The 14830-nt window shown below is 40.0% G+C and overlaps 1 protein-coding gene across 2 annotated transcripts in view; it reads right to left on the reverse strand.

The window, feature by feature from the left end:
* Positions 1 to 14830, reverse strand: part of LOC122549153 (14-3-3 protein beta/alpha-1) — a 28852-nt gene that overhangs the window by 2090 nt on the left and 11932 nt on the right. For both annotated transcript variants that reach the window (XM_043688498.1, XM_043688499.1), the window contains exons 3-5: positions 7918 to 8041; positions 439 to 602; positions 266 to 361 (exon numbers count right to left, since the gene is read on the reverse strand). In XM_043688498.1, the coding sequence (XP_043544433.1) occupies positions 266 to 361; positions 439 to 602; positions 7918 to 8041 (384 nt within the window). The remainder of the gene's footprint in view (positions 1 to 265; positions 362 to 438; positions 603 to 7917; positions 8042 to 14830) is intronic.

Consider the following 14830-nt stretch of genomic DNA (forward strand, 5'->3'; position numbering starts at 1 on the left):
CAGCGAGTCAAGCTGACCCAAACCCTAAATGTCTGAAAATTATTTTTAGCTGGATAAAAGTTGCACAGGTGTTCCCCTCTGAGCAGGATTCTTTCAATAGGGAACAGAGCTCAAACTCAGTGCAATATCACTGCATTATTTGCTTATATTGCTTTTAGAGTTAAGCACTGACTAAAACCAATGAAATTAGTGCTCAGATTACCAAACCATCCACCAGCTGATATAATGTGTGTTAAGGGAAGTTTCTCTAGGATATTGTACTTACTGTCAAGTTATCTCGCAATAACTGCATTATTAATGTGCTGTCTTTGTAGGAATCTTCATTCAGTGTATCAAGCTCTGCAATTGCTTCATCAAATGCCTTTGGAAATTAGAAAAAGCAGTTAGATACAATATCATAGTAAAAACTCTGTCAGTGTGAATTTTGTTTTTACTTACAGACTTTGCAAGAGAGCAAGCTTGTTCTGGAGAGTTAAGAATTTCATAATAAAACACCGAGAAGTTAAGGGCCAATCCCAGGCGGATAGGGTGTGTTGGTTGCATCTCTTTTTTACTGATTTCAAATGCTTCTTGGTAGGCCTGTTGCGAATGTTCCACAGTGGCTAAAAAAAATTGACAACTCTAGCTCAATTCAAGACATGCATTGAGGCCTATAGATATTGATATCAGAATTGACTGAGTGAACCAAATATTTAGTCATTTCAATGTTTTTCTAATATACGTTCTGAAATGTAACATTTAAGCCACCAACTTTAAACAAGCTATTGAAAACCTCAAACAATTAAAGTGATGTTCAGATGCTTTACACAGTACATGCAAAATGCTCAAAAGGACAAACAGCAAAATATAAACCATAATGGCCCACTTCTGCATTTTAAGAGAGACATGCAAGTCCAGAAGCTATAGTACAAAATAAAAGCACGAAAGTGATTTGCACAACAGCCATGTATTAACCTTATGCATAATTGATGCTGATACCCAAGTGGAACAATTCCCACAGACAATTCCAGGCTGGATAGTTATTCTGCCACAACTTCCAATACTTGATATTGTACCAGTCATTCCATTTCCCTCAGGCATTCTATGCCTTAACTGAAATTGCCAATCATTCTCAAAATTAGATAATACTTAATCCAGTTTCTAGCGTGCATCGGTTAAGATCAAACTCTATTCAATGCTTAAGGAAAACTTCATCCAATCAAACTAGTGGATACAAACCCACAAGGCAAAAGGACAGCAAACTGCTGAATTATTCACTTCTTCCATATGCTTCAAATGTAAACTCAAGCAATTTGAATTCACTATTGCGCAGATAAGACTTCTATACTGTACTTCATTCTTTGACAGGAACAGACCACTAATATGTAGTGTAAGAAAAATTCTCAATTACTCCCAGTAACAGAATGACCAAAATAAAAATAAAAAGGAGTTTAAGTTTATGGGTGACCTCACCAGATTCACTGGAGTAAAGATCCAAATTTTAAGTGCTGTTGTCACTATTTCAAACGGTTAGAACATGAAAACTTATATAAATATCTGTGCCTTATTACTAAGTTACAACTATGATAACAGTAAATGGCACAAACTTACTGCAACATTACAGACTCAAATGGAGAGAATAGATTAAGGAGGCTTCACAACCATTGTTCACCCACCCAAACTCGTGGTCTTCATAGCCCAAAAAGGTCTGCACCAACTTTAAAGCTCAAGTTACAAAAAGGTTACTTTCAAGAAGCATCACTTGCATAACTAAAAAGAAAACATTCGATTAAGCATAGTTTCTCTACAGCATATCAATATTGGATTAGAGTGGTTTTATCCATTCAGTTTAGAAACCTTGAACACCTTTCCTCTAATATGGAAAGCATTTTTCTATCCAAGTTGCTAATTGATTATGTCATTGACTTCATTTGGTCAATGAAGTGTGACTGCTAAAATGGAATTAATTGGGAGCACCCAAACAATTTTATCCAACACTACCTCTGATAAGTATGCCATGGCCAAATATTCTAGCAATGCTCAGTTCCAACAGTTTATACAAGAGGAGATTTTCAGATTGAGTAAAGTGCACAAATACCATCACAACCCAGATATGCACCCAGCTGAATCCAGGAACCAAATGAAAGCTTGCATTCCCTAGTTACAAAGTTTTACCCAACAACAAAGGAATAGTTTTAAAAATGCATGACATCACTTAAAATCCATGTAATCCATATTTCATGCACAGGATCAGAAACGTTAATCCACAAAGGAAGTTTCCAGTCTCTTTTGCCTTTGATCCCAAAGGAAAAAAAATGGTATGAATAAAGCAGTTTGACGGAGGGAAAAAACAAGCAAAAGTTGTCATTTAATTAGTAAAGGATCAGGTAGCCATTTTTTCCCCCCAATGTTCACAACCATAGAATCAATAAGATTTGAAGAGAGGTCCCACCCACATTGCAACAAGCACATCTACAAGGATTGTGCTTGGGTACATAACCCTCAAGTGCATACCAATCCTATAAGAAACATTCCTCAAATTAGCATGTGGTTGTTCTGTTAAAGGCTAACTTACCTTTTCACAGCCACGCTGACATGATAAAATGGGTTGGGTCAATGCACAAGATCAATGCAAGGGATGGCAACCTACTGCTGTCATGACATCTTAAATGATCATTTAGTGGCAATAAAGTTATAACAATTCTTATGGTTGCTGTTACCATCTCATTCAAATGACTGATCCTCAAAAGCTTGCCATGTCCTTTCCATGATCAAACTCAGACCTAGCATGTCATGCAAAGACCCTCCCAGCAATATCCTGTTGAACTCCAAATTAAACACCACTTCCAATCTCAGCACTTCCATCATAATGACTACCTAATTCCACTTGTAGCCCAACTGTTACTGAAACCTTAATCTCTGCCCCCATGACCTCAATAGCAGATTAACACAATGCTTGTCTGGCTGATTGCTTGCCCTCCATAATATGCATCCTATTGTACAGCTTTTCATTCACCCACACAACTTCTGGGTTCTCAGACTTAGATGAAAAACCTCTGTATAAACTTTGCTCTTTAGGTGCTACTAACAATAGCTCCACCCTGGAAATACACCCGTAGTTCATGTCTTTTCCATGTCATCTCAAATCTTTACCAAAGCAATGCTTGCCACGCTTTTGATACTTAAATTGCACACCCTCTCAAACTCTGCTTTCCTTCTCTCAAGATACCATAAATGTGGTTAGCACTGCTGCCTCAAAGCACCAAGGTCCCAGGTTCGATTCCAGCCTCGGGCAACCATCTGTGTGGAGTTTGCACATTCTCCCAGTGTCTGCGTGGGTTTCCTCGGTGCTCCAGTTTCCACCCACAGTCCAAAGATGTACAAGTCAGGTGAACTGACCATGCTAAATTGTCCATTAGCTTCAGGTGGGTCTGGATGGCTTACTCCTCAGGAGGGTCGATGTGGACTGGTTGGGCTACAGGGAATCTACTTTTTTTTTTAAAATCCCATCTGATAGAACATGAATGACATTCCTAATTTATAGTCTCTCTGGCTGAGAGAGTCACATAGAAATAGGTCATGTGGTCCAAACATCATAACACATTAATCCTATTTACCTACTCTTGGTCCATACCCTATGCCCTAGTATTTTTAGGGCTCATTAAGAGGTTTCTCAAATGTGGCAAGTACTTGCCTCTATCACCCTCAGGCAGCACATTGCATATATCTACTACCCTCTGGACAGGGAGTGGTATTGGGGAGGGCAGAGACTCCGATTTCTGCTAAGGGGAGCCCTCAGCGCAGGGGGTGGCATAGTAGTTAGCACTGCTGCCTCAGCACCAGGGACCCAGGTTCAATTCCCACCTCTGGCAGCTGTGCGTGGAGTTTGCACATTTTCCATGTCTGCGTGGATTTCCTCTCAAGGTGCAGGTCAGGTGAATTGGACATGCTAAATTGCCAAGTCGGGGTAAATATAGGTTGGGGAATGGGTCTGGATGGGTAACTCCGAAGGTCAGTGTGCTCTTTTTGGGCACAATAGGCCTATTTCCATACCGTCGGGAATGTAATCAAACCACTTGTTCCTCATCAAACTCATGCCCTCTGATCTGAGACCCCCTTATGTGGGGGGGAAAAAAAAATTCACTGTCTCTACCTCATTTTTGTATATCCCAATCTGAACCCCTTTCAGCCACCTCTGCTGTCCTGTTACTTGCATCTGCAATACACAGATATTTTTACATATTGGAAGAAACTGCCTAAATAGTTATAGCTCTTCAAGAGCAGTAATTAAAAATTCAGTTTAGCAATCCAAAAAGTGGATCAAAGTTTAACCTTAATACATATTCAGGTTCTTTTGAAATGCTGACAGAATTATGGACTCAAGGACATTCAAGTGAAATACTATAATACTAGTCACTTGCACAAGGTTATCAGCAATAGTTTGGCCTGTAGCTGCAACAGACACTGGTTACCAAGAAAGCCTAAAGAAAATTCATCAGGTATCTAGAGGGGTCCATGGCTCAGGTTCTATAGCCTTAAGGATAAACAATTTCCTATATTTAGTCTGTTAAGTGACAATCTTACCAACTAGGGAAACAAATCAGACTCCCAATGTTCCTACACAATGGCAGACCACCCAGAAAATAATCACCTTCAAGTAAATCTAAAAAAAGGTAGCATTTATATAATTTTAAGACTTTTTTTCAAGCAACTACCCGGGAAGCACTGTAAACCAGAAGTGCACAAATTAGCTCTAACAATACACTTTATGCACTATGCCAGACAATGTCGAAGTAACCCATGTAAGTCACCCACCATCTTGACAGATGTTAGTCATCTTTCTGCATAGGATCAAAATTCTGCAAAGCTAATTAGTTGCAAGAAAGTCATCAAGGTTAAATACTGTTGGGATAAACAAGGGCTAGAAGAAAGTGCATTAGAATCATGCACTTAAAAGGTTTACAAAATGGGGTTCTAACACAAATTGACTTGCTGGTAGATCTGAAAAAGTCATTTGTTAGCTTAGTGGAAATTGCTCTGAAGCAAGATTTTAAAATTCTCCCCCACTCAAAAAGGAGTTCAATTTTTCCATCCACAAGAACTGGAAGAAAAACTCCATATCAGAACAGAACAGGCCCTTCAGCCCTCAATGTTGTGCCAGCCTTTTATCCTCCTCCAAGAGGAGACTAACCTACATACCCTTTCATTGTACTATCTTCTACGTGCCCAACAAAGAGTCACTTAACTGTCCCTAATATATCTGACTACCAAAGCTAGTAGTGCATTCCACACACCCACCCTCTAAGAAGCATCTGACATCTCCCCCCAATTACCTCAAAGTTATGCCCCCTCATAATAGACATTTCCAACATGGGGGGGGGGGGGGGAAGGAAAAAGTCTCTTGTTATCCACTATGCCTTTCAGCATCTTGTACATCTACCAACTCACCTCTCATCCTTCTTCCCTCCAGTTCAGTATGCTGGGAATATTCTGCTGCAACCAACAGCTATCCACACAATCCACAACTCCTCCAACCTTTGTCATTAGCAAACTGACAAATCCACCCTACCACTTCCTTGTCTAAGTCATTTATAAAGAAACCCACAAAAAGCAGAGGTTCCAGAACTGATCCTTTTGGAACACCACTGGACACAGAGCTCCAGGCTGAATACTTTCCATCTATCACCTTGTCTATGGGCCAGCCGATTGTATCCAGACAGATGGGTTTCCTAGTATCCCAGACCTCAGTTTCTGAAATGAGCCTATGAGGAACCTTATTAAACCTTGCTAAAATCCAAGTACACCACATTCATTGCTCTACTTTCAACATGTTTTGTCACATCCTCAGAATTCAAAAAGGGTTTCAGGTATGACCTGTCCCTGTCAAAGCCTGGATTAGAGTAGTGCTGGAAAAAGCACAGGTCAGGCAGCATCCGAGGAGCAGGAAAATCTACACTTAGGGCAAAAGCCCTTCATTAGGAAGGTCAATTTACTTGGTCCTTGGATGCTGCCTGACCTACTGTGCTTTTCCAGCAGGAATCTTGACTAGTGTTTCCAGCATCTGCAGCACCCACCTCCACTTCAAAGCCTTGCTGACTGACTACCAAACTATACTTTTCCAAGTAGTCGTAACTCCTCAGAATCCTCTCCAATACTTTGCCCACCACTGATGCAAGACTGACTGCTCTAATTCCCAGGATTATCCCTATTCCCTTTCTTGAAGAAACGTTTTCCTCCCTCCAATCATCTAGCACTACTCCAGCCAACAGTGAGGACGCAAAGATCATTACCAAAGGCTCAACAATCTTTCCTCACTTCCTGTGAAAACCTAGGGCATCTCACCTGTCCCTAAAAATCACTCAACACCATTAACAATGCAATCTTGACCCTCTCCCAAAAAAAAAACCATAACTGTTCATGAGCTCAACCCTTGCAATCTACCTCAACAGAAAATGCAAATGCTACTTCCTGAAGCTGGGCCATTCTAAAATCAGCCTTTTTTCTTCCAGTGATCTTCATACCCCCTGAACTCCAATCCACAAACTGATTTTTAATCTTTGTTAAAGCTCAGCAGCAGAAGTTAAATCTTGTAGAGGGGAGTTGGGGCAAATGAACAAAGAATAAAAAGGAAAGAAAATGGCACGAAGTGATATCAGGTTAAAATATGCATAAGTGGGTGTTAAAGGGCAGCACGGTGGCTCAGTGGTTAGCACTGCTGCCTCACAGCACCAGGGTCCCAGGTTAGATTTCAGCCTCAGACTGTCTATATGGAGTTTGCACATTTTCCCCATGTCTGTGTGGGTTTGCTCCAGTTTCCTCCTACAGACCAAAGATGTGCAGGCCAGGTGAATTGGCCATGCTAAATTGCCCATAATGCTAGGTGCATTAGTCAGGGGGAAATGGGTTTGGGTGGGTTACTCTTCAGAGAGTCAGTGTGGACTGGTTTCCACACTGTACAGAATCTAAAGTTTAGCTGTGCTGCTGCTGCAATTAAGCAGCTTCCCAAAAAGCCTTAGCATTTGGGTTGACATGTGAAGACTAGTTACCAGGTGTTGTAGAGGTATTAACAGAGGAACCTCAATTATCCAATGATCATGGTCCCGAAAGAAACATTACAAACAGATAGTGTATTTTGTTTATGATTAAAAATTAATGCGGCTGACTGAAATGCTGCCAAGAACAGTCCTGGACATTGATGGGAGCCCAGGCACTGCCTCCAAATGACTGACTGCCCACCGTCTCGGCACCCCGCACTTTCCCTAGAGTTCTACTCAGGGGTCTACCCTAAACCCCCCTTCTCCAGATAATCTCTCCAACATTGTTGTGACAGGGGAAAGATAGAATTTGCCAAAACGTTGCAGTAAAAAGTAATGTGCAACCATGTGCGCTATTTTTAAACTTCAGAAAACTTGAGCCCAAGAGGAGAGGCATTGAATCAATTACCCAAATAAAATACTGCCCATCCAACTTGTTCGGATGATCGAGATCCCTCTGTACCTGAAAAACCAGTCTCAGTATGCAGTGCCTTCTAGTGGGGAACAGGGTTGTCAAGAATCGGGTAGCACTACCTTCCCACTATACTAATGCAGTACAGGCAGCTACACCAAGAAACCAGCATAAAACACCACATTCCATCAGTAGGAAATCACATGTCCCATCCCAGGGAAAAACCAGGGGCCCACAAGTAGGAACATTTGTCACCCGTTTCCTTAAGCAAAATTAAAACACCGACGTCACTCGACTGAAATTTTAATGTGCATTTTATATTTTAACATTGGTAGTGATCAAGTTTTCAATTTAGACAAACTAAAATTAAAGTTAGTTCTTAAATTGAAACTGTAAATAGTTTCTTCATGCAAATTTAAAGAGAAAGTTTAGAGTTGATGGCATCAAGTACTAGATCTATACTCAACTAAGTAATTTCAGGTTTTGACATACCTTTCTTGTCATCCCCAGAAGCCACTTCAGCTAAGTAACGGTAGTAATCTCCCTTCATTTTCAAGTAGAAAACTTTACTCTCTGGAGAAGAAGCATTGGTAATCAAGTATTTATCAAGAAGAGCCTGTTAATTTGAAGTACAGGACAAAATTAAAATGCAGCACTCTAAGAGCAATATTTTACACAAGTTTCTACATTAAGAATCCAAAATAAAGCAGCTTTGCAAGATCAATCTTTAATTCAAATGTTTTTAGATTTGTGATATGCAAAAATTACTATATTAATGTAAAACCATTGATTATATATATCAGCACAGCCCATTATACCAAGGAAATGGAGGATGTTAATGTACTAATGGAGATAAATTATAGCTAAAAGGGTGCCATGTTCACCAGAAATCTACAAACATTGTAGATGCTCTCTGGCAAATCAGAAGTGGCAGTACAGATTGTATTACCTTCACACAGCCTCAAATCAGATTGTTATCTCATTCAAATAATTCAAGGAATGAAATGTGTGTCGGTTAGGTTGAATAAAGAAACAAAGATAACTGGCAAATGAAGTTAAAAAATTTGTACACTGGATGTTGACATCACTGGCTGAGCCAGATTTTAGGACTGCATTTGCTAGAACTTTGAGGCAACCACCATGTGTTTGGAATTACATGTAAGTACAGTAGATTTCAGTCACTAAAAGAAGGAAATTAGTGAACCAGATGAATTTTTTTAAAATGACAATTGTTAGCCACAATGAAGCTAACTTAAAATTCCAGATTTTATCGAGTTCAGATTTCACCACCTGCCATTGTGGAATTTGAACCAATGCCCTCAGAACATTAGAACCAGAGGCTCGAGGTAACTAACTACATGACAATGCCACCACTATCTCCTAGTCAGAGTCACAAAATAAGCCCACTTACAGTAGCTACCACTTTTCTTTTAACAAGTACAGCAAGAGAGATGTACAATTAAGACCCAAATAAGGACATGGTGGAATACAGCAACTCAATCTTTATACAGCTGGCAATTGAAAAAGTTAGTTATTGCATGTTGTTTATAGAACAGGTTTACTGCACTGCTAGCCACCATAGGAAAATGGGGTCTCAGTTTTCCCAAATGTTTTGGCATTCTAAAATGGGCCAAACTACATGTTCTTGTACTGAACTGAGTACATTATGCAATTGCTGATCAGCCTCATTTAAATACCCTGGCCTAAAGGATGAATACAAGTGTAAAGTATCCCAATTCTTCCATTGGTAGGTATTAAAAATCAGAAACAGTACATCAACCCAATCAACTGAGAGCAACACAAATGAAATAATGGTAAAACTTGGAACAGACTCACTCAGCACTAGATTTAAATCTAACTTCAAATAGTAGCTATTAATTACCACATGGAAGGTATGAATGCCATGAGACCTCTGGATAGTTAAAGATTATATGACAGGTATGCAGGGCTACATTATTATATAACATGCAGCTATCTACAGTATATTAAACCATTTTGGTACGACACTACGTTTTAGTTGCAAATTCTGGAGGAGATCACATCACTAAATTTGGAAAAGGTTACAGTTTACAAAGTCCTAAAACACTACTGACACTATTGACTAACTGGCACTTCACTAAAGTTCCAGATATACCAGAATTCTTCCAGAACAGATAGCAAAATAGCTCTTGCAGAATGAAAACAGATCACAAGGTTCACTTTCAACTGTGACTACCATTAGGCCTACTCACTGAAATTCCTCTGAAGTTTCCTGTTCCTTTCCTTCAAACTGAAGAGTCTTTGCAAACGCACTCTAGGCACATCACTTAATTTCCATTTAGGTCAGTTAAGTTTCATCTTTGGAATTTGTAATGTCTTTAAGTGCCACAAAGATACAGAATGGAAAATATGATGGAGGCTTGTAAGTCCACATCATTGATTGTGAATAAGACTGCGAAGTTACAACACTGCACAATGGAGTCAAGCAAAATTGTTTGCAACTTTCGTCATAACAGAGTTCAGGAATACAATTCAAGAACAAAAGTGGATCATGGCAAGGTACCCTAAAGTTATCAGGTGCAATGACAAATTGACGTGCAAGTGGAACAAACATTTTCAGCAATATTCATAGCTTCATTTGAATTGATTGCATTGCTCAATTCTGGAAAGTGGAATACACAATCAGCACTACCAGATTGAACTTTTTTGATTGAGCTTTAAAAAGAACATTACAAAAAAAAAATTAGCCTGGTCACAAACTAACATGTGGTTTATTTCACTAACTATTGTTTCAAGATGACTGAAGTACAGTTTAGTTGACTTTAAATCAAAACCTGACAACTGAAACTGTCTCAGTACATTTAAATGCACTGCAAACTAGTGAAAGATTAATTCCTTGATCAATATTTTAATGCTTCAAAATTAGATGAAATTTTAAATTTCACATGCTTTAAGCAGACTAGCAGGCCCATAACAACCATTACCACATTCTATAAGCATAATAAATAAATTTAAATTCCTCAAGACAGACACTTTCCAACTTGGTCCACAATGAAAGTTGCAATACGTCCAATATAGAATATTAGAGAAAACCTAGTTTGATGGATGGCTCAAGAAACAACATTCAAAGGTCCGGTCAATTAACCAATTGGAAAAATAATTTCTCAACCTGTTCAATGTTAGTCCACACATCTGGAGCAGACAAGACTTGAACACAGGGCTCCTTGCTCAGAGGAACATTTCCATTGCACCACAGAAGCCCCATTAACTGAGATGTCCAATATCAAGTTGGAAATAACAGACAAATTTCAATTATCAACATGAAAAGTCATAGGAGGGGGTTACACTAAGGCTTATTCCACAAATAATCCCAAAAAAATCTACTCGGCAGCTGAAACTTATATTTAACTGCACAAATTTCACATTCCAGAAGGCAAATTCCATCAGCACATGCTGTACTCCAGAGAACAATCCCAAAATACAGAGGAACCTTGATTATCCAGCATTCGATTAACCTAATTTCAGATTATCCAAACAAGATCGCATGGTCCTCATACTTGTCTATGTTATTAGATTAGATTACCTAGTGTGGAAACAGGCCCTTTGGCCCAACAAGTTCACATTGACCCTGAAGAGAAACCCACCCCTCATATTTACCCATGACTAATCCACCTAACACTACGGGCAATTTAGCATGGCCAGTTCACCTAACCTGCACATCTTTGGACTGGAGAAAACCAGAGCACCCAGAGGAAACCCACACAGACACGGGGAGAATGTGCAAACTCCACACAAAGACAGTTGCCAGAGATGGGAATTGATCCCGGGTCCCTGGTGCTGTGAGGCAGCAGTGCAAGCCACTGAGCCATCGCACTGCCCCAATATCCAGCATTCGATTAACTGAATGAAATACTCCCCGCCTGTGTTCTTCAGATAGTAGGAGGTTCCTCTGTAGTTGAGAAACCGGAATTAACTCGAGAATTCTATAAAAGTGCCTACACTGAGCAGAATCGCCTACTTTGCTCCCAACTATCGAGAATGCAGCTACAATCTCAGATTTACCTTTCAAATAGCACAGAATTGACACGTTCTAAATCAGTTTAAAACACACCAGCCCTCTTGCAGATTATGTTAGCTACAGTGAGTACATGCCACTTCAATATATTGCAAGCAAGATTTGCTAGGGTAAAAGGAATCAGATTGATGTTAACTAGATATGGACATGTTAACTAGCAAAATTATGAAAACAAATGTACAAAATTAATCTGCCCAAAGAGTAATGACCCAAGATCTTTCAGTTGCACCAAGAAATATACTTGCCTTCCAACAGTAACAGCTGAATGTATGACAGCAATGAAGTGCATTAGTTAAATTTTTATCAAGTTAATCATAAAAGTTTAAGTCCCATCTACAATCAAGAACTTAGAAATTTGCTATTGGACAGCTCCTTTCAATAGAGCACTTAAACACACTTCAAAGGCATTTCACATGATTTAAGCACCTGCCTCCATCTTAGATTAGATAACAGCTATAAATTTAGGGACAGTTCTTTCTCGATTTCTCAACTGATTTTCCAAGATAATTATCTAACTTTTATTGTACTGCTCTAAACTGGAACAAATAAGTTCAATTCATGAAGTACTAGCACAGCAACAGTGCAGGTAAAATGAGTTATATGGTTGCAACCAGCTTTGCCCGAACAATGCTGGGACTAGTCATTTCAGATTATGTGGCTAGGCAAATAGAGGGGGATTTGAACTTTAGAGAGAGTGGGGGAAGGGTTCAATGAGATATGGCACAAAAGGGAAGCAACAAATAATACAACAGTGTAGCAATTGGAAAACAATAGCCAGTGTGTCAGGTAGGCGTAGAGTACAAACTTCAAACGATCAGCACATCAACGGATAAGGTCAGAAATTGCACAACAGTTTCTAAATAGACATTTATCAAAATGGATGAATTGTGCACAGAAACATCTAAGACCAGATTACCATTGCAGAAGTATTGTTGCAGGAAGACTAGACTGAATTTGAATATTAAAGAATTTTCACATTTTGAAAGGATAGAAAACTGGGGAAAGGTGTTAAGTATTGTTAAAGCAGTCATTAATACAGCAATGAGAAGACATTAGCATCAAAGAACAAGATGTAGAATCGGTGAGAACACAAGGTTTCTCAAATTGTGGCTTAAACAACTTATTTACTCGTGCTCCATCACAGGCAGGACTCTCACCACCCATATTCCCATTGTGCTCAAGCATTTCCTTCCCCATCTCTACTTTGACAATTGTGGATGAATTAAATCAAAATTTAGATGGGGTAAATAAGAATGCCAAGGATGGCAGGGGTAGTTTTTAATCTAAACAAGATGAAGGCAATCTTGGACTTGCTAGTGAGTAACAAGAAAGGATTAATCAATAACCTTAGGAAAAAGTGTTTAGGTGACAGCAATCATGATTTGATAGTTTACATTTAGTTTGAAAGAGAGGAGGGTAGGTCTAAGACGGGGGTGGGGGGGGCCTGCAGTTACCGCCTTTGCGGTTTGAATTAGTGTATCGCTGGACATCGGAGTGCATCTGGGGAAATTAACAAACAGTGAAACTCACATCTAATTTTGGAGGATCCGGTTTGGGCGAAGTTCACAACACGATCAGATAAGTTAATTGTTGTTTTAAGTTTGTCCAAGAGAAAGGCTGCAGTAGTGAGTATAGTGGATTCTTTCTTGATTATGTGTTTTTGGAGATAAGTCTCTTGATTAAACGTAAAATATAAGCCATAGCTATTAATTTAACCTGGGGCAGTGTTTGTAGAGGAATAAGACGGTGTTATTTTCTGGGTCTGTAGATTGTGAAGGAGCAAAAAATGGCCTTGCTGTGATACGTATTTGTCAGATGTGGGAGTTTAAGGGTTACTGGGATTATATCTGTCATAAATGCTGTTGGATGCGAATCTTATCAGATCAAGTGGATCAGTTGGAGACAGAAGCGATGAGGAATTTGCAACAGCATGTGATGGATTGCAGCTATTTGTGGGGGGGGGGCGGGGGGCAGAGAAAAGAAGAGAGAGAGAGAAAGTCTCAAACAAACAAAGTCACATAGATGGGTTAACTCCAGGAATGCTAAGAGAGGTAGACAGCTAGTGCAGGAGTCTTTTGTGGATATACCCATTTCAAACAGGTATGCTGTTTTGGAAAATTTAGGGGGTGATGGATTCTCAGGGGAACGTAGCACGAACAGCCAAGTTTCTGCTATTGAGAATGGCTCTAATGCAACGAGGGGTACATCGGCTTCCAAGAGATCAATTGTGTTAGGGCATTCGGTACTCAGAGGTACAGACAGAAGTTTCTGTGGCCAGCAGAGAAAAAGCAGAATGATGTGTTGTTTCCCTGGTGCCAGTATCAAGGATGTCTCAGAGGGTGCAAAACATCCCTACGGGGGAGAGGGGCCAGCAGGAGGTCATTGTCCACATTGGAATCAACAACATTGGAAGGGAAAAGGTTGAGACTCTGAAGGGAGATTACAGAGAGTTAGGCAGAAATTTAAAAAGGAGGTCCTAAGGGTAGTAATATCTGGATTACTCACTGTGCTACAAGCTAGTGACAGCAGGAATAGGAGGATAGAGCAGATGAATGCATGGCTGAGAAGCTGGTGTATGGGAGAAGAATTCACATTTTTGGATCATTGGAATCTCTTCTGGGGTAGATGTGAGCTGTACAAGGAGGACAGATTGCATCTAAACTGGAAGGGGACTTAGAGCTAAGAGAGGGCATGAAAAATAGTTGGCGGATAGGATCAAGGATAACCTCAAGGCATTTTATGCGTATGTGAGAAACCTGAGAATGACGAGAACGAGGGTAGGACCTATCAAGGACAGTAGTGGGAGACTGTGTATTGAGTCGGAAGAGATAGGAGAGGTCTTGAACAAGTACTTCTCTTCAGTATTTACGAACGAGAGGGACCGTATTGTAGAAGAGGAGAGTGTGAAATGGACTGGTAAGCTAGAAGAGATACCTGTTAGGAAGGAAGATGTGTTGGACATTTTGAACAACTTGAGGATAGACAAGTCCCCCGGGCCTGACGGGATATATCCTAGGATTATGTGGGAAGCAAGAGAGGAAATTGCAGTACCGTTGGCAATGATCTTCTCGTCATCACTGGCAACGGGGGTGGTACCAGGGGACTGGAGAGTAGCGAATGTTGTGCCACTGTTCAAAAAAGGGAATAGGGATAACCCCGGGAATTACAGACCTGTTAGTCTTACTTCTGTGGTAGGCAAAATAATGGAAAGGGTACTGAGGGATAGGATAATCTGGAAAGACACTGCTTGATTAGGGACAGCCAGCACGGATTTGTGAAGGGTAGGACTTGCCGTACAAGTCTTATTGAATTCTTCGAGGAGGTGACCAAGCATGTGGATGAAGGTAGAGC

This window comes from Chiloscyllium plagiosum, chromosome 4 (assembly GCF_004010195.1).
Source record: "Chiloscyllium plagiosum isolate BGI_BamShark_2017 chromosome 4, ASM401019v2, whole genome shotgun sequence".
In the NCBI taxonomy this organism is placed as follows: Eukaryota; Metazoa; Chordata; class Chondrichthyes; order Orectolobiformes; family Hemiscylliidae; genus Chiloscyllium; species Chiloscyllium plagiosum.